Source organism: Polyergus mexicanus, unplaced genomic scaffold (assembly GCF_030449975.1).
Source record: "Polyergus mexicanus isolate NDT 795.1 unplaced genomic scaffold, iyPolMexi1.0 SCAF_5, whole genome shotgun sequence".
Taxonomy (NCBI): Eukaryota; Metazoa; Arthropoda; class Insecta; order Hymenoptera; family Formicidae; genus Polyergus; species Polyergus mexicanus.
In genome coordinates, this window is record NW_027223325.1 from 6,543,235 (window position 1) to 6,568,943 (window position 25,709).

The window sequence follows — 25,709 nt, forward strand, 5'->3', positions numbered from 1 at the left end:
GGACAACAAATACATCCTCGCGCAAGGACTTTGGACCGTAGAAGTCGCCTCTTTGGAGGCACTGCAGGAGCGTCACTGCCGCAAAGTGAGGCCTGCAGAAAAAGATAGCGGCGAGGGTCACAAGACTATTACCGGTCAAGACATACTGCATGGACCCTGCGACGATTCTGTTGAGCGGGCCCCAACAATTATTATCATTAGCGATATTAAAGGTGCGAGCATCCAATACAATTTTAAGCGCGCCGTCTGCCGGCCACGCGGAGCGTATCCCGTTTGTACACGGAACGTTTGGACACCGCTCGATTGAACACGCAGTATTGGACATATTCCGATTGGATATAGAATTATTGGATACCGCACGATTGGACACGACAATATTTCCCGATCGGACACAGACCCGATCGAACACATGTTCAATCGGGACACAGTCCCGATCGGACATAAACCTTGTTGGAAATATTTAGTTTCAAGGTAATTATTTGGAATAAGGTCTTTTCTGAATTTTGACAAATACGATCGGATTTCTCGTTCAGCATATATTTTACAAAGCAAAGCGAGGTCCACCCCAAAATTGTTGTGTGTATGGGAAAGTGGTATGCGTGGACGCAGTGGATTTCGCCCCCCCCCCCCCCGTCTATAGGGAGGCTCGACCTCCAGAACATATAACCTAACCGAAATCAAATTTTAGTTCTAAATCAGAAATAGGTTTGGGTTAGGTTATATCTTCCAGAAGTGGCCCCCCCAAAATGGGGGGCGGGACCCACTGCATCCACGCATACATTTTCCCTACGGAGAAGCTTCACTTCCGGAACAAATAACCTAATCAGTAGGATAGTAAGGCCGGTTTTGGATCAGTTTTACGTGAGTGTGAGAGAGAGGGTATCGTTGGGGAGTAAGAGAGAGAGATAGTTTCGGAGCAGTTTGTGGGCGCCCGAGGGATGGAGAGCGGGCTGGGCGGGTGCATGGGGGGGTAAGTAGGGTGAGAGGGGAAGCGCGGTCGGGGGGAAGCGGTGGGTACGAGTCGCCGAGAGCGCTCGAGAGATGGCGTTCGGGGGTGGCGGTTCCTCCCGATTCGCGACCTCGACGCGACTCGCGCCCCTAGCGCGCGGTCCGCCGTCGCGATTCTTTAGGGGGGCGCTTCTAGCGCGCGATCCGCGAGCGGGCGGCGGGCGCCCGGCGTCGAGGGGGCGGGGGATCGTCGGTGGGCGGTCGAGCGGACGGAGGGGCGTCCCTCGTCGCTCTCCTCCTCTCGAGGCGCGCGTTAGCGCGAGCGCGCTCGTCGCGTTTCGGGGCGAGTTTTTTTTCATTTTCCGGCGACGTCGCGCGTCCGAGAGCGAGTATCCGGTTCGGTTAATCGGGGGCGCGTCCTCGCTATTTTCCTCGTTATAAAAGGACGCCGCGATGATCTCGAGGTGTTAGTACGTTCGAGGATATTTCGCGGCGCGATGAAGCGCGCGCCGAGCGCTTTAACGAGATTAGCCGGAAGAGCGGTGAATGTTCGAATCGGAAGTATCGAGGATATATGGAATTTGGAGATACCGAATTGTTTGAAGAAAGAACTACGCGAACGTTATATAGAGGATCGTTTGTACTGTATAGAAGAGATCGATTTCGCGGAAGAGTTCGTGCGAGAGGCGAGCGAGACGCGATTCGACGAACCTTTCGCGAATGTCGGAGCCGATGGCTATTTGCTCTATCGCAATTGGAGACAGCGATACGGAATTCCGAAATTTTCGTGGGAGGTGAATCACGTCGTGCATTGTTTCTTTAAGTTCGGTTGCCGATTCGAGAACGGAGAGTATTTCGAGGAGAACGAGAGATATTGCGCGTATTGCGCGCGTAGCTCGAGTTTCGCGAAGAGCGTATCGACGCACGTGACGAAAACGGTGTATAGCGAGATGGTGCCCGCTTGCGATCTCGTCGACGAGGTTTTCGACGTGTCGAATAATTGGTGCGCCGGCTGCGAGACGAGAGCTTTGTTCTACATCGAGAATTACGACGAGGAGGAGACGTGGTTTATTTGTAAAAAATCTTGGCGTTCGTTAGACGACGAGTGACGAGATGGAGGCGCGCGATCTTCTCGATAGGGCGCGGGACGTCGCGACGGGGAACGCGTATCGCGCGTGGGCGCGACGGTGCGACGAGTGTCTCGAGTCTCTGCGGGAGAGATGTCGAGGAGAGCGCCGAGGGAGATCGACCGGAGCGATCAATTCTCTTATCGCTCGAATCGTTCGATTAACGGGCGCGAGAGACGATCTGCGTCGACGTTTCGAACGCGTGGGAGGCGGCGTAGAGGAACGCGAGGGATTCTCGTGGTCCGAAATCGAGACGGCTTTCTCTAGACGCGTTTTAACCGGCGCGGTTATTAATTTCGATTATATCGAACCTGGACGATTTCTCGAGGACGCTAGAGATACCGTGCTCGATCGAATACGCGATGTTATGAATGAATATAACGGTGTTAAGGTCAATACCGTATTTATTGGCGAGTTCGTTTCGGGCGACAAGATCGATGTTAAGACTATTGTCACGAAGAATTATCCGCTTCTACCTCTTTCCGACTTGCGAGAGTGGTACGAGAAGCGAGTGGTCGACGCTACTCTAACCTCGTTGGAAGAATTTCAGGAGCGCGATAGTGGATGGGCGTTATCGCCAATATTCAATTTAACTGTGAACGTGAACAGATACAATCCTATGCACGCGGGATGTCGCATTAAATTGCCGCGAGAGATCGCGTTGAAGAAAGCGGTGATAAACGTGCAATCTAATGACAATGCGTGTTTCGCATGGGCGGTGGTCGCCGCTCTGTATCCAGCTGAAAAAAACGTGGGTCGGGAATCTTCGTACCCGCATTACACGACGGTGCTGAATCTGAAGGGCGTTAAATTTCCTATGAGTTTGAACAAAATTACTAGATTCGAGCGTATTAACGACATATCTATTAATGTGTATACCGTTCGAGATAAAAAGGAGGGAAAAGACGGTTGTCGCGTTGTTCCTTTGCGTCTTACTGACGATAAAAAGAACAGACACGTTAATCTGTTGTATTTTGACGATATGACGCGACGAGATGACGCGACGCATTTCGCGTGGATTAAGAATTTGTCGCGACTCGTCGGCTCGCAACTCAGCGGTAGACGACATAAATCGCATATATGCGATCGGTGAGTACTAATTAAAAAAATCGTCGCGCGATGTTGATAATGCGCGAGATTTAAAATGTGCGTTATGTCGCAGATGCATGCACTATTTTCGAACGAGCGATAAGTTATCGGCTCACAGCGTGGACTGCGGAAGGATGAACGAGTGCGCTATAGTCCTTCCTACCAAAGACGACAAATGGTTAGAGTTTCGTAACTATAGTAGAAAGGAGCGACTTCCATTCGTGGTGTACGCTGATCTCGAATGCGTGCTGAAGAAGAAAGAGGAGAGGAGAACGTCGAATACATCTATCGTTCAGCATCACGAAGTTTATAGCGCCGGATATTACGCGCGATGCGCGCTCGATGGCGTTAGCTCTACTTACAGAGCTTATCGCAGTGAAAATTGCGTATTGTGGTTCGTTAGAGAACTGCACGATCTAGCGCTTCGCGCGAAAACTGTTCTCGATATCGATGCTCCTATGACGAATCTTACATCGAATGAATGGGAGAGATTCGTAAACGCGACGCGCTGCAGCATATGCGAGAAACCGTTCGAATTGGGAGACGCTCGCGTGCGCGATCACTGTCATTTGACTGGACGGTACAGAGGTCCGGCGCATTCGAATTGTAATCTAAATTATAAGGATACTTACGTAATTCCCGTATTCTTTCACAATTTATCGGGTTACGACGCGCATTTTATCATTAAAGATGTAGCTAACGCTTTTCCCGGTAGCGTGGAAATATTGCCGATAACGAAAGAAACGTATATCTCTTTCACGAAGAACGTCGAAGATGCGTGGGACGAGGGATGGTTCGGAAAACGCTTGAAGTTGCGTTTCGTGGATTCTTTCAAATTTTTAAGCGCGAGTCTCGAGAAATTGGCGTCGTATCTAGACAAAAGCGAGTTGAGGATCGCGCGTTCGGAATTTTCCGATCTTAGCGACGCCGATTTCGAGCTTCTCGCGCGAAAGGGTGTATTTCCGTACGAGTATGTCGACGACGTAGATAAATTGCTGGTGACTCGTCTACCGCCGCGCGAGGCTTTTCACAGTTCGCTAACCGGTGACGCGATATCTGAGAACGATTACGCGCGCGCGATAAGAGTCTGGGAGCGATTTCGCGTCGAAACGTTAGGCGATTATAGTGATTTGTATTTAAAGACCGACGTTCTTCTATTGGCCGATGTTTTCGAAAATTTTCGTGACGCGTGTATGAGAAGTTATAATTTAGATCCCGCGTATTATTACACGTTACCGGGATACACATGGGACGCTATTTTGAAGTATACGAGTGTGCGATTCGAATTATTAACCGACATTGATATGGTAATGTTCGTGGAGCGTGGAATACGCGGCGGGCTAAGTCAATGTTCCAACAGATACGCGCGCGCTAATAACAAATATTTACAGTCATACGATTCTTCGGAACCATCGTCGTATCTCATGTACTTCGATATAAATAATTTGTACGGATGGGCGATGTGTCAATCGTTGCCTTACGAAAATTTTCGATGGATCGATAACGTTACGAGCGTTGACTTAATGTCCGTGACATCGGACTCGCCTATCGGTTATATTCTAGAGGTCGACCTTGCATATCCGTCCGACCTTCACGATTCTCACGCTGACTTGCCATTCTACCCGACGCGCGATAAGCCGCCCGGAAAACGAGACGAGAAGCTTCTCGCCACACTGTACGATAAGAACCGTTACGTAATATATTATCGCAATTTGCAGCAATGCGTTCGACACGGATTACGCATTACGAAAATACACAGAATATTGCGATTCGCGCAATCTTCATGGTTGCGCGAATACATCGAACTGAATACACGATTACGAATTAACGCGAAAAACGAGTTTGAGAAAAATCTATACAAATTAATGAATAATGCCGTGTTTGGCAAAACTATGGAAAACGTGCGCAATCATTCGAATGTTCGACTCGTGACTCGATGGGACGGGCGATACGGCGCGGAGGCGATGATCGCGAAGCCGAATTTTCACAGTAGAAGCGTTTTCGCGGAGGATCTCGTAGCTGTAGAATTGCGTAAACTCGAGATTAAGTTCAATAAACCAATTTATGTAGGTATGTGTATTCTCGATATATCTAAAATTCGTTTATACGAATTTCACTACGAGTACATGCTACCATTGTATCGAGATAAGTGTAAAATAATGTACACCGATACGGATAGTCTCATTTATCGCGTCGAGTGCGAGGACATATACGAGAATATGAAGCGCGATATCGACAAGTTCGATACGAGCGATTACGCAATGGACAATGCGTATGGAATGCCTCTCGCTAATAAAAAAATACCCGGTGCGATGAAGGATGAGAACGCTGGCGCGATTATGACCGAATTTATTGGACTTAGAGCGAAAATGTACGCGCTGCGAGTCGCCGGTAAAAGCGATACGAAAAGAATCAAGGGTGTTAAGAGCGGCGTTGTCGCGAGAACGATAACGTTTGACGATTACGCGCGCTGTCTTCGACAGGGGATCGAGATGAAGCGCGAGCAGTTTTGTATAAGATCCGAGTTACACGAGATGTATACAGTATCGGAATTGAAAATCGCGCTCAGTCCGCACGATGACAAACGATACACGATATCGGGAACTACGGATACGTTACCGTGGGGACATTATAAAATACCGTTGTAGGGAGCGAAAAAATACTATACGTTTCTTAAAACATTTAAACTTTAGTTAGTAGTTTATTTAGTATAAACATATTTTATAAATAATATATTACCATTGTATTTTCGATATAATTCACGATTGCGTCGAAAAAACATCGATGGACGTTCTACGAATCGTTTCGAAGAACAAATTTGCGCGAATAATATAATTTGAATATAATTTGAATATAATTTATTATAATAGATTTTTAATAAAATAATAAAAATTAATCGGTTTTATTTATTAGATTTTAATAAAAAATCGTGAAAATGTTCGATCAGTCTTATATGTAATAGATATTAGATATAAAATCTATTATAAATAAGACTGATCGTACATTTTCACGATCTTTCTATTATGCTCTCGGAAGTGTTTTATATAGAATAATGTGAAAAAGATGTTAATGCGAGTTTTAGTGTTATCATAGTGACGTAATAAAGAATGTATACAAAGCGCGAGAAAGAGTACGTATAAAGTTTGAAACAGAGAACGCAGGATACGGCGGCCGCGTAGCGGTGCGAGAGAGAACTCGTATAGAACGCGAAAAAATGAACTTTTTGTGTTTTTGCGATATAAAAGTCGTGGAAACCACCATTCTGTCCAAGTCTTGGCAAATCTCGACTTGATTTGGCAAATTCGCATTCTACTTCATTAGCATCGAACATATATTATGCTACATGCTACATGCAAACGAGATAGAATGCGAGAATTTGCCATAAATCGAGTCGAGATTAGCCGCGAATTGGACAGATCGATGATTTCCATGACTCTTTATTATATTCTTGAAAGTGTTATATATAGAGTAACGCGAGAATAAAGCTACCGCGAGAATAAAGTTACCGCGAGATACGATGTTCGCTTAACAATGCGATGAAGAATATATATAAAATATAAAAAAGAGTCCGCATAAAGCGCAAAAGAGAGAACGCAGGATATGGCGGCCGCGTAGCGGCGCGAGAAAGAGTTTATATGGAGCGCAAGAGAGAACTCGTACAAAATTAAGATTGTTTTATAATCATACGATTTAAAGATTAATAATGATAATTACTCTATAATCGATTATTTAAACGGTTAATCGATTTTCACAAGTTTTAATTTTAATTGTATTGTGTTATTATTTTTTTCTTTGTTTTATAATTATACGATTATTTTAGTTTTAACATGTCTACAATTTTTTCTAAGATTTTCCTTGTTTTATAATTATACGATTATTTTAGTTTTAACATGTCTACAATTTCGTATAATATATAATATGTATAATATGTATACTATGTAGTTTTATTTAATAAAAATACATTTTTATCATAATACAGCTGTTTTATTTATCCAAGAATTGTGCGATTCGTCCATTCCTAACCATTTCACGTAAATCTTGTCACCCTTTCGACGCAGCACCTTTTCTACGAGATACACGTCGGGATCGCCAACGCGCAACAATTCGTGCTCGTAGAATCCTCCTGCGATCGGCTCGCCGCGCGAATCCTTTAATAGATACGTTACGGGATTAGTCCGTTGTATCTTAGTTATTCGAAAAATCTCTGTAGTCCAGTTGGGTGTGAAGCCTTTCTCGAAAATCGTTTTAAATTTACTGATGCGTACCGGATCGGCTACTTTAAATTTCGCCGGAGCCGCGATTTTTATATTGCTGTATACAGTATTTAAAAGTTTATCGGCAATTTTTGGAGTTACGTCGACAGGTCTCATATTTATAGTGCGATGTTTTCGCGTGTTATATTCCTCGACGCGTCGTGGTAACTCGTCGATCCACTTGTACGTTCCGTTTAGCGTGAAATACTTCCACATAAAATTTTTGAGCGTACGATTGAATCGTTCGACTATCGACGCTTTCATCACCGAATATGTCGAATAATGATTTACTTCGTGCTTCTTCGTAAAATTTCGCATATCGGCATTGTAAAATTCTTTTCCTTTATCGGTCTGTAGATTTTTCGGACACCTCTTAGAGTCTCGTATTATTTTAGATAACGCTCGAGTAACCTCGTTCGCGCTTTTGCTCTTAAGCGGTACAGCCCATGCGTATTTGCTTAATACGTCGATAACGGTGAGTATGTAGTTGTGGCCTTTGTTGAGTCTCGCGTAAGGACGCATCTCGACCACATCCGCTTGCCATAGGTCGTCGTACCCGCGCACCGCAACGCGACGACGCTTTTAACGCTCATAATTCTTTTTTCTTTCTCTCGAGAATAACGTTGAATTGGATCTCTTTTTCGAGCGGTTCGCCGCTCCCGCTAATCTCTCTTTCGAGCGGATCGTCGTTACCGCTAATCTCTTTTTCGAGCGGATCGCCGCTCCCGCTAATCTTTCTTTCGAGCGGTTCGCCGCTCTCGCTAATCTTTCTTTCGAGCGGTTCGCCGCTCCCGCTAATCTTTGCCAGTTCTCTCACTCTTCCCGATAGCTCGTCTGCGTCTCTCTTCAATCGTGACGTTGAATTTTCCAATTCTCGTATCTTCGTCTCGGATTTCACCGCGGAATTCGCCGCGATACGCGATTTTTGACTTAGTTCTTTTATTGTTTTACCTTGATTGAACATTATTTTACGATCGTTCGCGTTTCTCGTCGAGAACTCCGTCGCGTTGAGCGATATAGTTTTTTTCGCGACTTCGATTTGATCGCTTAAACCTTTGATTCGTTTATCTAAAACATCGATTCGTTTATCTAGAGCGTTAGCGCTCGTTTCTATTCTCGAAATGGAATTTTCCACAGCGTCTATTCGTTTACTCAGAACGTCATCGCGTGTTTTTATCTCGGAAACGAAACTCTCCGCGACGTCTATTCGTTTACCTAAAGCGCTATCAAGGTGAGCGAGTCTCGTGAATAGTAGAATGACGCCCTGTCCCGCTTCGTTCGCGTCTTTTCTTAATTGCGATGTGATTCCCTCGACGTAGCTTTTGCTTGTCGCATCGGCGTCCTCCTCAGGTTGAGCCAAGCGTTTTATTTTACGCTCTCTCGCGTCGTATTCAATGGAAGAGCTTAGACACAGCGCGTTATCGCGCACGTAATTTCGCAGAGACTCGATAGCCGGACGTAGTCTTCCGGTTCTCGCGTCGTAGCCTCGATTTTTTAAAGGTGAGCCAAATTTGCTCACGGACATCGCGAATTCCGCGTACGACTGCGACAGTCATCCACGCGACAGTTCGATTTATACGATCGCTCCTGTTTCGCGAAGCTCCTCGATTATCGATAGAATCTCGTTTTCGTGAGCGTTGTTGTCGGCTCGACGCGAAGCGTCTAATAATCGCAGACGATCCACTAATTCGTTTGGATCGTCCCAATGGACGTAATCGATTTTATTGTCCGTGACACGCATAGTCGACGATACGCGACCCGCGCCTGTTTTTTTCGCGCCGCTGTTGTGAATAAGCGGAGCGATAATAAATTTGTATTTATATCCTTTATTTCCTAAGACAGATTTTTTAGCGTCATGATCACGTCTATGAGCGTTCGTTGTTAACAATATACTTCTGTATGTTAATTTATCTTTTTCTGTATATATGAGACTATTAGGAATTTTCATAAAAATTAATTCATACAAACCGGGAGTACCGACATATTTAATCTCATCTATAAATATGGAATCATTCGCGTCTACGTCAAATCGCTTATCGCCGAGCATCGCACCTTTCTCGCCGATGTAAACTCCGTAAACGTGATCAATCTCGTTCGGCGCTTCTCCGCCGAGAAGAGTCCCCATATATTTTCGCCCTAACGGTCCTAGTCGACCGTGCGATATTTCGCGATCTTGAGCAATTCGCGAAATTTGTTTAACGGGTATTTCGGATATCGAGGGCGATTCGAGACTCTCGGATTCGAACGTTTCATATTCTTCGGTTTCGTTTCGCGCGAATGGGTCTCTTTCGACGAAAGATTCGTTTAATGGAGTAGAAACGGCGTTCAATCGTCGTCGAGCGCGTATTCGTTTCGCTTTAGGTTTTTTCCAAACGGGAGTTAGTGCTTCATCTTTCCATTTTTCCTCGACGCTCGTCGAGGGTGAAATGTCGGTTGCGTCTTGTTTTATCATTTCGCGCTTAATTTCATTTCGCTCTATCTCGTCTCGCTCAGCGCGATCAGCGATGCGTCGCAGCGGTTCGACGATTGGTTTGAAACGACTCTCTATCGCGATCTCGCTTTCCATTTTTCCAGTTTTTAATGCTCTGTGTTTTTTACGAATCGATGCGCGCGTTTTAGCTATCTCTTTTGCTGTTTTTTCGCGTTCGCCGATATCCGTCGAGGCCATTGCAACTTCTTCTAACTCGCGAGAGAGCGATTGACGCGTTCGACGTATTCGCGACAACTGATCGTTCTACGGTACAATGAAATCATTAAATCCTCGTCTATATCTACCAGCGCGGAGCGCGCTATCTTTGTCGATTACTAAGAAACCATATTTATATCGCCAACACGCGCGACATAGCGCGTGAAAATTCTCGTACGACATATCCGTGTTCACGTGATCGTTGTATGCGTGACGTAAATTAGTACCATCTTGTTTAAAAAGAATTAACAGATTAGCGTTATCTCGAATCAAATGCTTCGGTATTTTAGCATACGTTTGGCACAGATAGAAGCAATCGACGTTCGAGTGTCGACCCATAGCGAAATATTCTCTGATAGTATTTTGTTTGTCGCACGCTACATCGTCGAACACGAATATCGAATTCGGGAGAGCTTTGCTGGGTGAAATAACGTCAAAGTTATTAGAAAATGTGAAATAACCTATATCTTCCATCGGTGTTAATAAATTTTCTAAATATTGATATTTAGGCTGCTGCAATGACTTTGAGTAAACATAAACGTTCTCGAAGCGTACACCATGCGGACTCTCCAACAAACTTATTAATGCGTTTGTTTTGCCGCAACTAGAAGGCCCGCAAATAACGCAACGAATAGCGCTCGGTAATAGACGACCGTGTCTACGCGTTTCTTTCGACGGTCGCGTTTTATTATCGAGGTTCGTCACCTTTATCGCGATCGGTTGCCGCACGAAACGCATTCCTCTTGCTGCGCGCGTGCGCGGTACACTCGCGTAAGGCAAGGCGAGACTTTTTAATTTATATACGAATAGATTGCCATCAATCGCGCAGTAGTGAATTGCGCGCGGTGAATCGAAATGTTTATTTTACTAATAGATGGCGACGATATTCTCGATTTCACCACCGATCAATTGCGGTATATTCCGAAAATAATTTTACTAAAGCATTTCGGTCGCTACGTAGAACGATTGTGGGAGAAACTGCCTGAATATATAAAAGTGGATCCGGAGGTGCGGCGCTACCGTCGATGTCTAGAGCATTATAATCGCCCTTGGCAACGAACACACATCGACGGTCCGGCGCCGCTTGTTAAAGATTGCGGCGAATGTAATTCGCGAAACAGCAGTACGGTGTGAGTCATGGCGCTGGCTTGTTGAATAGAGCGATAAACGCACTCCCTTTCGAACTACATATACCTGGATATCAATTTTGCGGGCCGGGTACTCGTCTTGCGAAACGACTCGCGCGAGGTGATCGAGGTGTCAATCCTCTGGACGCGGCCTGCCGCGAGCACGATATCGCGTACTCGCGGAGCGGCGAGCTCGCTGATCGACACGTCGCTGACCACGCGCTTGCCAAAAAAGCGCGCGAACGTGTCGCGGCTAAAGACTCGACTCTCGGCGAGAGAGCCGCCGCGGCGGCTGTATGGATGGCTATGAAATCGAAGACAAAACTTGGAATAGGTACAACGAAAATCAAGAGAAAAAAGAACAAAAGAATAATAATCGCTACGAGAAAAAGAACGCTTCCGATAGCGAAACGCGGCGGCTTTTTACCCCTGCTACCGTTATTAGGAGCTCTCGGTTCTTTGGCCGGGGGAGCGGCGGGAATCGCGAAAGCGGTGAACGATCGCAAAGCAGCGCGACGACAACTGGAAGAGTTGCAGCGTCATGATCGCGCGATGGAAGGTCGCGGTTTATATCTCGCGCCGTACAAACGTGGAAGTGGCGTGTCCTCAACGAGAAGAAGAGCTAAAAAAAAACTTCGCGTAAACAGACGCTAAAGATTCTCCCATCCGTCGGAGCAACAACGAACGAACAATTAAATCGCGCGGCGATACTCTCGCGCGTACCTCATTTTAGAGGTGTGTTTATGCGCAACGCGCTTCCGTCGCAAGCGCGCCGCGATGAGAGCGGCATTGTGAATTTAGACGACGCATCCGGACCGGGTACTCATTGGGTAGCGTACGCGAAAAAAGGGGGCGACGCAATTTACTACGACGGTTTCGGCGATCTTCGTCCTCCACGCGAACTCGCGCGTTATCTCGGGCGCGACGCGAACATTCGATACAATCGTCGCTCCGAGCAGACGCGCGATCAGAATATTTGCGGACAATTGAGTCTTCGATTTCTCCGAGAAGTCGATTGGAGGAATCGTCGACTATAATATCAACCGTTATTCGTCAATCGAACGCAGTTCGATCGCTCTCGCCGATCATGTCGCTAACTCTCACTCTTTCCGGACGAAGCAGTATTCTCGCGGCGAGTTATTTTCCGCCTCTCGATTTAAACGACGACGATTACGAATTAGGTTTAACCAATTTTGAAACTTATAATACGATACCGAATATAAATTCTACGAATAATAAATTTTACTTCGATAATAATGACGAGATTATCGCAATTCCAATAGGATCTTACGAATTAAGCGCTATAAACGCGTATCTAAGAGCGGCGATTCGTCATAAACGACGAGCGAGAGAGGAGGAACGAGAACGCGAAAATGAAAAACCGGAAACGAACGATGATGATTACATATATGATGTTGATGACGATTATTTCGAAGACGATGAGAATGGCGATAAAAGTGAAAATTCTATAACGCTTCGCGGTAACGATAACACTATGAAAAGCGAAATTAAATGCGCATATCGAGTAAATTTTACAAAACCCGATAATATCGGTTCGCTCCTGGGTTTCTCGTCTCGTGTATTACAACCGAATAAATGGTATGCATCCGATAAGCCAATAAATATTATGGCCATTAACCTTATTCGAATAGAGTGCAACGTTACAACAGGAGCGTATCATAACGACAAATCCGCGCATACTATACACGAATTCGCGCCTAACGTTCCACCCGGATATAAAGTGTCGGAAATTCCAACGCAGATCATTTACCTTCCGATCATCGCACGGACCATTACCGATATAAACGTGCGTGTTGTGGACCAAAACGGAAAATTGATCGATTTTCGCGGCGAAGAAATTACGATTCGTCTACACGTGCGACGAAAACGGTAGAGAAGCGCGCGATGCTCGTAGTGAATGGATCGAATGCGAGAAACGCACCTATTATCGCTGTCGCGTCACCTCTAAACGCAGAAAAGAGAAGAAAAAAGGGAGGAAGACTAACCGCTGCCAACGAGACTTTTCTGCGCTCTTTGGGTTTTGTCGTGCCGAGAACCGCTTCTTCGTAAAAAGCGGAATGTGCGACATTCTAAGTATCGGTGGGGAGCCAATCTTCGACGATCGCATCGTCAAGATCGAAACTCACACGTACAACCCTTACGCCAATACTACGTTCGGAAATAGCGATGAGATACGAATTCCTATACAACAGCAAGATTTGTATACGTTACCTTGCGACAGTTTTATCTACATTGAGGGCAGACTCGAGTCGAAGGAAACATCGAGCGCGCAAGAGGAAATCGCATCGATAACGAGATTAGTAAACAATTGCGCGGCGTTTATGTTCGAGGAAATTCGCTACGAGCTCGATGGCGTAGAGATCGATCGAAACAGAAACGTTGGAATAACGAGTACGATTAAAAATTACGCGTCGCTGACAGTCGAAAGAAGTAAAATATTAAAAAACGCTGGATGGGACTTATTAGCAACAACTCATTCGTCAATCGGTGATTTTAATTTTTGCGTACCTCTTAACGTACTATTAGGTTTTTGCGAAGATTACAAGCGCGTTGTGATCAACGCGCGACACGAGCTTATTTTAATACGAGCGCGCAACGATAACAATTGCGTTATATCGCGCGAAACGCAAGAACCTAAAATCGTTAGGTTAAAAATACAATGGCGAATGCCTCATATAGTATTGAATGATGTTAATAAATTAAGATTATTGCGCACGTTAGATAGTGGACGATATTTGAGCGTCGCTTTTCGCTCATGGGATCTTTACGAGTTTCCGCTTCTACAGAACACGACCAAACACTCGTGGGCCGTCAAAGCGGCAACACAACTCGAGAAACCGCGATACGTTATCTTCGCGCTACAATCTGGAAAGAAGAACGTTCTGTCCGAGGAGCCTTCTTTATTCGATAATTGTAAACTAACTAATGTCAAACTGTATCTTAATTCCGATTTTTATCCTTACGATGACATGAATTTAGATTTCGATAAACATAAAATCGCCGTATTATACGATATGTATTCGAAATTTCGAAAAACGTACTACGGATGCGAAAACGACGAAACGCTCTTAAATTTAGATAAATTTTTAATTCACGGCCCACTCGTAGTCATCGACTGTTCTCGACAGAATGAGTCAATTAAAAGCGCCACTGTGGACGTTTGCATAGAGTTCGACTGCAAGGAAAACATCCCCTCTAATACCACAGCTTACTGTCTTATTATTCACGATCGAGTGGTAGAATACAATCCGCTCACTAACATCGTGCGCAGAATCGTGTAAGCGCAACGATACTCGAAAAAATATGGAGACAGAATAAAACGCTTAGAAAAATCTAGAAAGAAACACTTCGAGTATCGCTAACAACGACGATGGACACACCGATTTTTGTCGATCTTCAAGGTTTCGTAGTTAACGAAAAATTCGTCGTGAAAGAAGTAGCCGTATTAAGAAATGGTGTAGAATTGACGCATCACATCTTTCGCTCGCCGATGTCGTGGGATTTGCTCACGAGAGCGGAACAATCGCGAGCGTGTTGGTTGATATCGAATCATCATCAGCTAAAGTGGAATGATGGACACACAAATTATGGGTCGATGAAAAAACTCGTTCGAGATGCCATATGTCGAGGATCTAACCCTGATTCGACGGTGCAGATCTATGTCAAAGGTCACGAGAAGAAGAAGTGGTTAATCGAGATCTTAGGAAACGTCGCTGACGATCGCGATATAGCCGTTTCTGTCGAGACTATCGACGCCGATTACGAAGACATCGAACGTCTGGAGACTCTGAACGCTTCGCGGGCCTTTCATTGCGGATACCACGCGAAAAATTGCGCGTTAGAAAACGCGTGTAAATTGCACGATTGGTGGTTTGAGCGACGCGACCGTTTGCGCAATATGAGCGATTGATTTTATATTATATAAATTTAAGTTATATAAATTTAAGTTATATAAATTTAAGTTATAATGTATCAAATTAATTATATATTTTAAATTATAATCTATAAATTTAATCACGAATATGTTATATATTGTTGCAAAATATACGTTATACGAACGAACCGCGTTTTTTCTTTATCGCGGTCGCATCCTTTATCGCGGTCGCGTAACAAATTTAATTATAATAACTGTCCATAGATATTATTTTATCGCGATCGCATAATAAACTTAATTATAGAATATTTTAAATTTTATATATAATTATAATGTATTGAATTAATTATTAAGTATTTCATTCTATATTTAAACTACATTTTTATATATCAAATCTCAAAAATTAAATCTAATAAAACCTTAATTTATAATTATCCATAGATTATCGCGGTTGCATAATAAACTTAAAGTAAAGAGATTTTAAATCTATTTAAATCTATTTAAATATACTTAATGCGGACACAGATGATTACGAGAGGATACGGAAGAAGAAAAGAAAAGCGTAAAAAATCAACGTTTCGCTTAATACATAACATTTATTCATAAAAATTATATCTTACAAATGCGCTTTATTAACGCGTAAAATTATTCCGCGTCGAACGGTTGCGATTCGGGCTCATAGTTCGCCCATCGTACATTCGTCTGCGATTTACTCTCGTTAACCGTCGCCGGTTCGGCCTCGTTCTCCATTGATCGTAATTCGAGTTCGCCGATCGGTCGCGATTCGGGCTCCTCATCGATCTGTGATGCGACGACTCGCCTAATTTCGGGAACGGCGAAATCGCTCTCGCCGCGTCGACGAGCGTCGCGCAATGCGCTGTGAACGCTTTGCGCTTGTGCGAGCATAGTTCTCGTTTTATTTATTAAATCATAGAGCGATTCTCGCGCTGTTTTTACACAGCTCTCTATTTCTTGTCTAAAATACAAAAGTAAAAATTAATAAAAGTAAAAATTAATAAAAGTAAAAATTAATAAAAGTAAAAATTAATAAAAGTAAAAATTAATAAAAGTAAAAATTAATAAAAGTAAAAATTAATAAAAGTAAAAATTAATAAAATTTATTATACTTTTTATAACTTATTATAATTTATTATAATTTATTATAATTTATTATAATTTTAATTAGATACTTACATTAAACGTGCGATATCTACGTCTTCGTTTAACTGGAAAGCGAGTCTAAACGAATCCGGACTATTATCGATAACACCTTGCGCTTCCACACGCAAATCCGTAGAGAGATCTCCCAGAACATAGGATTTTATCGCGATTAAGTCCCCGTTTACGTTAATATAATCAGCCGCGTTAATGATCTGTTCGATTCGTTCCATATCGAACAGATCACGACCGATTTTAATTCTCGTCACTTCACGTTCCGTCGTTTCGAGCTTCGTTATCTCGCGAACGAGAATACTTTAACGCTTCTCGAAACGATCTCGCGTTTTATAAAGATCGACGCGCGGAATGTTGCGGTACAATTTATCGATCGCGCCGCGTCTTCCTTCCGCGACCGTTTCGTTGCCGGAAAGGAGATATCTCTACTCGCTCATCGAGTGTCCTTTTTAGAGGACAAATGAATAATAAAAATAGAAATAACAAAAAACATCCGTTAGATAATGCGCATTCCGAATACTCTGCGAACAATAAGATCATCATCGCCGGAAAAAAGTATCTAGGGATATCTAAAAAGGTATTTCTAATTTATCGTTACCGGAAAGAGATATCTCTAATTTATCATTACCGGAAAGAGATATCTCTAATCGCTCATCGAGTGTCCTTTTTAGGAGACAAACGCAAAAAACATCCGTTAGATAACGCGCATCGTTGAAAGAGATATTTTTAATCGCTCATCGAATGTCCTTCTTAGAGGACAAACGAATAATAAAATGGAAATAACAGAAAACATCCGTTAGATAACGCGTATCGTTGGAAGGGATATCTTTAATCGCTCATCGAATGTCCTTCTTAGAGGACAAATGAACAATAAAATAGAAAAAACAAAAGAGGAACTCGAGCGCGTCCGCTAGATAACGCGTATTCCAAACGCTCGACGTCGAAAGAAACGCATTTCCCTCTCCCTCTCCCCACCCACCCGCATTATTCGTCGCCGATAAAAATAGGCGTCTCTCGGAACGCGCGAATCAATCGCGCTCGGTGTCTCTCAACAGTTTATCGCGTCTTCCCCGCTTCGCGCGATGACTAATACGAGGACGGTTCTCACTCTAGCGACAATACTCGTCGCTACGACGGTCGCCGCGCCCTTCGACTCGGAAAAAATCGAGGCGCTTCGTTTTCTGCGCGTATACGGTTTTCTAAAAGACGATGGAGAATCGCTGTCGTCCGATAACGCGACGTCTCTGCGTCGCGCGCTATCGCTGTTTCAAGAATATTATCAATTATCGGGAAACGGCGCGTTAAACGCCGTTACGCTTCACCTTATGCGTAAACCGCGATGCGGTCTCGCAGATATTCCCGATCGCGCGTATAGCCCGATCGCGCGAAAATGGCCGAAGACGCGTCTCGCGTGGAATTTTCAGATGGCTAGCGAGGAAATCTCGCGAACGGCCGAAACGGCGTTCGCGTTATGGGCGGCGAACTCATCGCTAACTTTCGCACGCGACCCGTTACACCCCGATATATTAATATCGTATCGAACGGGCGCGCACACTTACGCGAATCGTCGAAACGTCGGTATTTGCCCGGCAGCTTTCGACGGTCCGGGAGGAGCCCTAGCTCACGCGTTTTTTCCCTCTGGAACAACCGATTTCACATCGGAGATACACGTCGACGATTCCGAACCGTGGCACGTGTATCTAAACAAAAATCCTCCCGACACGCATCACCTGCTACAAACGCTAACGCACGAGATCGGCCACGCATTGGGTTTACAGCATAGTATGCGCAATGACTCTATAATGTTCCCATATATACCCGACATCGAGAATCAATTTCCAGTTAAGCTGAGCATAGAAGACATTCTCGCTATACAAAATCTGTACGGATCTCACGACGACGGAAATTATCCAACGGCGACTCCCGCGACCACCGCGACGCCCGCGACGACGAGCGTCGCGCCGACCGATCCAGCGCGAGCGGATCTCTGCGCATTGCGACGCGTGGACGCCGCGCTAATAATGAATCATCGATTATATATAGCTAATCGCCGCAATGTATGGTCGGTCGACATAACCGAGAAGCGTTACGGTAGACCCATGACGCTCACGGATTACGCGACGTTTCTACCGGCGAATTTCACGCGTCTATCCGCCGCGTATAGAAGACCCTCGGGCGATCTCGCGCTATTCGCGAACGATTCGATCTACCTCGCGGAATATCCCAGTCTTAAACTAAAATCGGGCTGGCCGAGATATCTCCACGATATCGGACTTCCCCGAAACGTTAAAATCAACGCGGCGATAAATACGCACACGGGACGAACCTACGCTGTATACGACGATGATAAAGTCGCGGAAATCGACGAGTGTCGCATGATAGTCATTAGACACGCTCCATTAAAAGATATATTTCCCGGAATTCCGTCCGCGATAACGTCGGCCTTCCGATACATCGATGGCAATCTATATTTCTTCGCCAAACGTCAGTTCTACGCCTTCAACGAATTTACAAATACCGTAACCTCGGCGGGTCCTTTCGATCTACACGCGCTCGGCATCGAGTGTCCTACGGATGGATTGCTAAGGCAATTGCGCGATATCCTTAGTCGCGTCTATCGTCTCAGCGACACGATCGAGAAAGAGAGAATCGACGACGAGACCGACTAGAGCGACCCTACCGTTATTTTTTAAAAATAGAATAAAGAGAAAACGCGCGAAAGGGGAAGAAGCGATCTCTACGCGAGTATATAAAGACTCATCCATTAAGCGCTTCATTATTAACGAAGAACACCGAAGCTAACGCGCGAAAAAGAACAAACGAGAAAGAACGAGAAAAAACGAGCGACGATGTACGCGACAATGGGAGGACAACCGCAACAGCAACACTCATTCGACGATCGATCGAGACTAACCGAACGAGACCGCGAAGATAGCGCGGAATACGCTAAGAAAGCTAAAATGGACAATGGGTAAGACTATCGAACATTTATTCGAATTAATAATTCGCTAACACCGTTTCTCTCATCGCTCATATCTATTTTTTAGACGAGATCGCGATCGAACGCCAAGACACGACGCGGACGTCTCGATCGCGCGACCGCTCAGAATCTTAGGAAGACGCTATCCATTGACCAAAACCGCATATAAACATCTGGAAATTAGCGTTAACGTCAACCGACCCTCCTTCGTAGAAATCGTCCTCGGAGATTGCCACGGCAAAGAGATCTCGCTAACGCCGGATACGTGGAAGGAACTGCTCGATCTACGACCCACGCTCCTGTCGCACTTTCGCTCCGACGAGCGCGACGAGGCGCGCCCGACGCCAATACACATCGGACAATTGACGCTACGATTCGGCAAACTCAACAATCTCCGAATACTTCGTCTCGAAACGCCTAAAATTCGCCTAGCCGTATCGAAGAACACTGTCGTAAATATATTAAATCTGGAACTTTGCGTCAACCGCATCGTTGCATCTTTAAGCGGTTTAACCACGCGCGTGGACAACAAGCTAATTCGTTTCCTCGACATCGCGGCGGGCGCTCGCGATAAGGCGCTTATTCCCGCGATGATACGCGAGAGCGATAACTTCGACCGCAACGATATAATCGATTGCGAACTGCAGGCTCTGCTCTTCGGAGAATCGTGATACGCTCGCTCGCGTACTCGTATCGTCGTATTATTAATACATTAAAAAATTTGTAAAAGAAAACAATAAAAACACCTCTCCTCTCTCGCTAGAACGACGACGTCTCTTTATTTCACCACCCTTCGAAGATTCGCCATCGCTAAAGCGACGAGGGACGCCCCTCCGTCCGCTCGACTGCCCACCGACGATCCCCCGCCCCCTCGACGCCGGGCGCCCGCCGCCCGCTCGCGGATCGCGCGCTAGAAGCGCCCCCCTAAAGAATCGCGACGGCGGACCGCGCGCTAGGGGCGCGAGTCGCGTCGAGGTCGCGAATCGGGAGGAACCGCCACCCCCGAACGCCATCTCTCGAGCGCTCTCGGCGACTCGTACCCACCGCTTCCCCCCGACCGCGCTTCCCCTCTCACCCTACTTACCCCCCCCATGCACCCGCCCAGCCCGCTCTCCATCCCTCGGGCACCCACAAACTGCTCCGAAACTATCTCTCTCTCTTACTCCCCAACGATACCCTCTCTCTCACACTCACGTAAAACTGATCCAAAACCGGCCTTACTATCCTACTCTAATCCAAACCAAATTTTAGTTTTAAATCAGAAATAAGTTTGGCTTAAGTTATCTTCCGAAAATGGAGCCCCTCATAATGGGGGCGGAACCCACTGCGTCCACGCATACACTTTCCCATCTACACAACGATTGTGGGGTGGACCTCGCTTTGCTTTGTAAAGTATATGCGTGGACACAATAGGTTCCACTTCCCCTACGGAGAAGCTTCACTTCCGGAACAAATAACCTAACCCAAACCAAATTTTAGTTTTAAATCAGAAATAAGTTTGGTTTAAGTTATATCTTCCAAAAATGGAGCCTCTCATAATGGGGGCGGAACCCACTGCATCCACGCATACACTTTTCCATCCACACAACAATTGTAGGGTGGACCTCGCTTTGCTTTAGTAATTTTTGGAATTTTTTGGTTTTTTTGGGGGGTGGATTGATGGGGATGGTTTCCATCGACTAATTATCACTGTTGGAGTGACAACAAAAAGTTTTACCGGGACATCCGATCATATTTTTCAAAATTCAGAAATGACCTTATTCCAGATAATTACTCCGTTTCTGATTGAATTAGTAAAATCGATTTTTTTGCTAAAACCGCACGCAATTACCAAAAGTTTAACTCAATATGTATTCCACTGAAATAAAATATTTCCCATAAGATTTATGTTTGTTCGAGACTATATTCGATAGTGTCCAATCGAGTCTGTGTCCGATCGAATTTGTGTCCGTTTGGCACAATCGAAACTCACTCCTGTGCGGTGTCCAATCGTGCGGTGTTCAATCGTGCGGTGCCCAATTGTGCGGTGTCCAATCGTGTGGTGTCTAATCGTGCAGTGCGCGTGTCCAGTCATGCTGTGTCCAATCGTGCAATGACCCATAATGCGATGTCCATTCGATCGGTGTCCAATCATTCCGTGTCTAAATGGGTGTCATCCTACAGCGCGTGGTAGTGTATAATTGGTTGCAATAATACGCACTTCGTATGCGCAGCTACGGCTGGCCCTGCGATATCGATTCTAGATCGCGAGAATCCAAGCAGATTGGCGCGAGCATTCAGCGAGAATAGATGAATTAGCGAAAAAGCGATTGTGATTACGTTAGTGAGTGGCTCTTTAGACCACCCCAACGAGGACTCAGGCGCAGTGATGCCAGAATTGAGACGCGAGCAACTTGATGCATGACAGCGTTAAATGTTTTTTTGCAGTCAATTAATGTGTTATGTATTAAATGTTTTCTTACAATCTTCTTCTTTAATATGTTATAAATTAAATGATTTTTCACGTTTTTGATATTATATATTTATATAAAAATTATAAGAGAAAATGCATTATATATTAAGACAATACTCTGCTTTAATTTTTTTTAAATGTATGTATATAAAAGTATTTGAGTAAAATACTTGAAGATTAAACATTATATTAAATATTTCATATTCTGAGAAAAAAAATTTCACATACCGAGAAAAAAAATTTGATAGAAAAAATTTTATTTTATTTCAGAAAACTATTTATTCGGTGAATTTTAATAACATTTTTATTTATATTTAAATCTTTAAATTTCTTAAATAAAATACATTTATTTAGTACAGTGTTGGGATTTACTTGCAACTTTCGGCCGGATTTCTTGACTCACGCCTACTGCTCCCTTCTTACTATTCGGGTCTTAGCAACGCAGCGCCGGACGCTCGTAACTAAGGAGCGCTTCACTTAGTCTCAGGAACGTGCGCATCAATGTAATAGCCCAATACTCTAGTAGCAAAAGTTCTCACTAAAATTTTCTATTTAATATTTTATTTTGTATTAATAATAGAATAATAATTATTTTTATTATTAATACAAAGTAAAATATCAAAATTAGTGAAATGAAGCTCTGATATCCAAGTATAACGCAGAACGAAGGGCTTATTGATAGCTTAGCGCCGTAATCATTGCGCGATTATAATTTGTTTGATATGTTTATTGAACATTTCGGTCCAAGGGTTTGAACCTTCTTCAGCATCTATTACAAATATGATTAACAATATATGTTATACATGTATTAATTCTTACAATTATAAATGCAAACAATTTTAACGTACGTGGTGTGCGTATGTCGCTGGCGCCCAGTAATCCTGTCGACTCACTTAATTTGGTCTTTTTTACGGTCCCTGCTATGTATGACTTATTTCAAAGGGTTTATGTTGTTCGTAACCGTGCTGCATTGGTCGTACAGATCACCGCGAGCCACGAGATTCAAGACGTAACTGTTATTTTGTTGACATCGATGATTTACATTGTCTATATTGATTTCGCGTGTTGTTTGTTTGTAAGTCGACTAATATTTATTAAAATTCAAACCTATCTGACGGATATTTCTTATATTAGTGTACCGTTATGCCTAATTATGTAAACGAGAGTATTTTAACAAACAATTGAAACCACGCACAACTTAATTAGAGTTCTGATATTAAATAAATTAATTTAAGTCGAGTGACGTAAAATAAATAAATTAGTTTAGAATTATGTTTCTAATTAAATAAAGTTAAAGTCGTATGAAATAAAATAAAATCAAATTAATTTAGAGTTATGATTTTAAATAAATTAAGTTGAGTCATATGAGGTAAAATAAATAAAATAATTTAGAATTATGTTTTAAATAAATAAGTTAAAGTCGTATAAAGTGAAATATATGAGTTAATTTAGACTTGAGATATTTAAATAAATTAAGTCGTGTGAAATAAAATTAATGAATTGGGTGGAGTATAATATTGGAAAGATATCCATCAAAACGATTTAAATTTTTGGTAGATTCTCCACCAGCGTGAGGTATGCGTAATGTAGATTCTCCGTATCGTTTTGTAAATTAAGACTATTAGTTTGTCTTGTAATGAATATCATCTCCGACATCAAGCGCTTGCCATATATGCGTTCTTCATCTAACACCTCCACTTCATCCCATGCGAACTCATGTTTATCGAGCCTGTGATCCGTGATGACCGAATGTTGTGCAGTGTTTTTTCTAATGTGGTTCTTATGTTCGGCGATTCTAGTTTTCAGGAGTCTATTTGTTTGTCCAACATACGAGGCGTTGCAGTCCTTGCATGTTATTTTGTAGACGACGTTGTTACGCATTTCGTTGTGTAATATGTCGTTCTGTACACGGATGAATTTTTTCAGTTTGTTTAAGCCTGTATAAGATATTTTGGTTTGCAAGTCACGGATCACAGGCTGGAATTGTTCAGAGAATAATGGAATGTACGGGATGTTAAAATAATGTGTGCGATTGTTGCTTGTACTATCTATTGGAATCGTAGTTTGAGTTGTGTCAATCTATTTGTTGTTTGTTATAATTAGTGTTTTTATGTGTTCTTGTAATGTGGAAAAAATAAAAGACAATGGATACCCGTTTTTGAGTAAGATATTCACTACGAGTTCGACGTTATTTTGGTGGAAGCGCGAGTGGGAAAGCCGGAAGGATCTATCGATGAGGTTTATGGCAGTGCCTTTTTTCTGGCAGAGAGGGTGTCGAGACTCAAAGTTTAAGTATCTGTCTGAATATGTAGGTTTGTGATACCAGTCAAAGTTGATAATATTGTTTTCTAAAATAATGGTTGTGTCCAAAAGGTTCAGTCTGTTGTCTGCTCCCTCCTCCATAGTGAACTGCAGTCTAGAATGAAATGAGTTAAACGTTTGCATATGGCGCTGAACGTGGAGGGGGGAGCAGCCAACATGACGTCGTCTACATATCTATAGTAAAATGGTAATGAAATAGGTAGAATCTCGATCGCCCTCATCTCCAGATTGTAGCGTAATGTCGGCTATAATCGGAGAGAGAGGAGAGCCCATTGGTATGCCAAAAGTTTGACGGTAAATGACGTCACTGAACGTGAAGAATGTTAAGTCCAGAACGAATCTGATTGCATTGAGAAATTCGTCGCGAGGGATATTGCAATTATCATTGATGTGATTACATCTGTTGTTAATGCTGTCCATGGCAAGATCTATTGGGACGTTCGTGAACAATAAAACCACATCTAAGGAAATTAATTCAATGTTTTCGTGTATGTATTTGTTCTTTAATTTCTCAACTAGTTGGAAGCTATTGTTTATGTGGCTGCTGGTTGTCGGTATGGAGCTGTTTATCGTATTGTGTAAGAATGCAGCCAGCTCGTACAACGGGGTATTAGTCGACGACACAATCACTCGGAGTGGATGGCCCGTTTTGTGAATTTTTGGCACACCGTAGGTTCTCGATAATACACCATCTGTGCAATTGAGTTTTTTGTACATCTTGTTTGTGATAAACTCACTCGTGGTCCGTGACTTGCAAACCAAAATATCTTATACGCGCTTAAACAAACTGAAAAAATTCATCCGTGTACAGAAGGACATATTACACAACGAAATGCGTAACAACGTCGTCTACAAAATAACATGCAAGGACTGCCTCGTACGTTGGACAAACAAATAGACTCCTGAAAACTAGAATCGCCGAACATAAGAACCACATTAGAAAAAACACTGCACAACATTCGGTCATCACGGATCACAGGCTCGATAAACATGAGTTCGTATGGGATGAAGTGGAGGTGTTAGATGAAGAACGCATATATGGCAAGCGCTTGATGTCGGAGATGATATTCATTACAAGACAAACTGATAGTCTTAATTTACAAAACGATACGGAGAATCTACATTACGCATACCTCACGCTGGTGGAGAATCTACCAAAAATTTAAATCGTTTTGATGGATACCTTTCCAATATTATACTCCACCCAAGTCATTAATTTTATTTCACACGACTTAATTTATTTAAATATCTCAAGTCTAAATTAACTCATATATTTCACTTCATACGACTTTAACTTATTTATTTAAAACATAATTTTAAATTATTTTATTTATTTTACCTCATATGACTCAACTTAATTTATTTAAAATCATAACTCTAAATTAATTTGATTTTATTTTATTTCATACGACTTTAACTTTATTTAATTACAAACATAATTCTAAACTAATTTATTTATTTTACGTCACTCGACTTAAATTAATTTATTTAATATCAGAACTCTAATTAGTTGTGCGTGGTTTTAATTGTTTGTTAAAATACTCTCGTTTATATAATTAGGCATAACGATACACTAATATAAGAAATATCCGTCAGATAGATTTGAATTTTAATAAACATTAGTCGACTTACAAACAAACAACACAACAAGTCAACA

General features: G+C 43.2%; 6 protein-coding genes across 6 annotated transcripts; 3 read left to right on the forward strand and 3 right to left on the reverse strand.

Moving 5' to 3' along the window:
- Positions 1-2,061: 2,061 nt before the first annotated feature.
- On the forward strand, positions 2,062-3,464 carry LOC138933578 (uncharacterized). The gene has a single exon (XM_070296398.1). The coding sequence runs from the start codon at positions 2,062-2,064 to the stop codon at positions 3,166-3,168; it is 1,107 nt and encodes a 368-aa protein (XP_070152499.1). The 3' UTR covers positions 3,169-3,464.
- Positions 3,465-3,622: 158 nt separating this feature from the next.
- LOC138933579 (uncharacterized) lies at positions 3,623-5,812 on the forward strand. The gene is made up of 2 exons (XM_070296400.1): positions 3,623-4,839; positions 5,155-5,812. The coding sequence occupies exons 1-2, from the start codon at positions 3,623-3,625 to the stop codon at positions 5,810-5,812; spliced, it is 1,875 nt and encodes a 624-aa protein (XP_070152501.1).
- A 2,194-nt stretch (positions 5,813-8,006) lies between these two features.
- LOC138933581 (tropomyosin-like) lies at positions 8,007-8,942 on the reverse strand. The gene has a single exon (XM_070296401.1). It carries the CDS (start codon positions 8,940-8,942, stop codon positions 8,007-8,009), a length of 936 nt encoding a protein of 311 aa, XP_070152502.1.
- Positions 8,943-17,380: 8,438 nt separating this feature from the next.
- On the forward strand, positions 17,381-19,949 carry LOC138933582 (stromelysin-2-like). Its single transcript, XM_070296402.1, has 3 exons — positions 17,381-18,735; positions 19,346-19,730; positions 19,926-19,949. The coding sequence occupies exons 1-3, from the start codon at positions 17,381-17,383 to the stop codon at positions 19,947-19,949; spliced, it is 1,764 nt and encodes a 587-aa protein (XP_070152503.1).
- A 3,323-nt stretch (positions 19,950-23,272) lies between these two features.
- Positions 23,273-24,133, reverse strand: LOC138933583 (uncharacterized). Its single transcript, XM_070296403.1, has 2 exons — positions 23,906-24,133; positions 23,273-23,809 (listed from the first exon to the last, which is right to left on the reverse strand). Exons 1-2 carry the CDS (start codon positions 24,131-24,133, stop codon positions 23,273-23,275), a joined length of 765 nt encoding a protein of 254 aa, XP_070152504.1.
- A 93-nt stretch (positions 24,134-24,226) lies between these two features.
- On the reverse strand, positions 24,227-24,769 carry LOC138933584 (uncharacterized). The gene has a single exon (XM_070296405.1). The coding sequence runs from the start codon at positions 24,767-24,769 to the stop codon at positions 24,227-24,229; it is 543 nt and encodes a 180-aa protein (XP_070152506.1).
- Between the last annotated feature and the right edge of the window lie 940 nt (positions 24,770-25,709).

Coding starts and splice junctions, on each gene's coding strand:
- LOC138933583 (XM_070296403.1), bottom strand. CDS start 24,133: ATGGAGGAGGGAGCAGACAACAGACTGAACCTTTTGGACACAACCATT. Junction 23,810..23,905: donor AAAATAACGTCGAACTCGTA/GTGAATATCTTA, acceptor AACAACAAATAG/ATTGACACAACTCAAACTAC.
- LOC138933584 (XM_070296405.1), bottom strand. CDS start 24,769: ATGTACAAAAAACTCAATTGCACAGATGGTGTATTATCGAGAACCTAC.
- LOC138933578 (XM_070296398.1), top strand. CDS start 2,062: ATGGAGGCGCGCGATCTTCTCGATAGGGCGCGGGACGTCGCGACGGGG.
- LOC138933581 (XM_070296401.1), bottom strand. CDS start 8,942: ATGTCCGTGAGCAAATTTGGCTCACCTTTAAAAAATCGAGGCTACGAC.
- LOC138933582 (XM_070296402.1), top strand. CDS start 17,381: ATGACTAATACGAGGACGGTTCTCACTCTAGCGACAATACTCGTCGCT. Junction 18,736..19,345: donor GGAATTCCGTCCGCGATAAC/GTCGGCCTTCCG, acceptor TCTATTTTTTAG/ACGAGATCGCGATCGAACGC. Junction 19,731..19,925: donor CCGTATCGAAGAACACTGTC/GTAAATATATTA, acceptor TGCGAACTGCAG/GCTCTGCTCTTCGGAGAATC.
- LOC138933579 (XM_070296400.1), top strand. CDS start 3,623: ATGACGAATCTTACATCGAATGAATGGGAGAGATTCGTAAACGCGACG. Junction 4,840..5,154: donor GAGAAGCTTCTCGCCACACT/GTACGATAAGAA, acceptor GAATTTTCACAG/TAGAAGCGTTTTCGCGGAGG.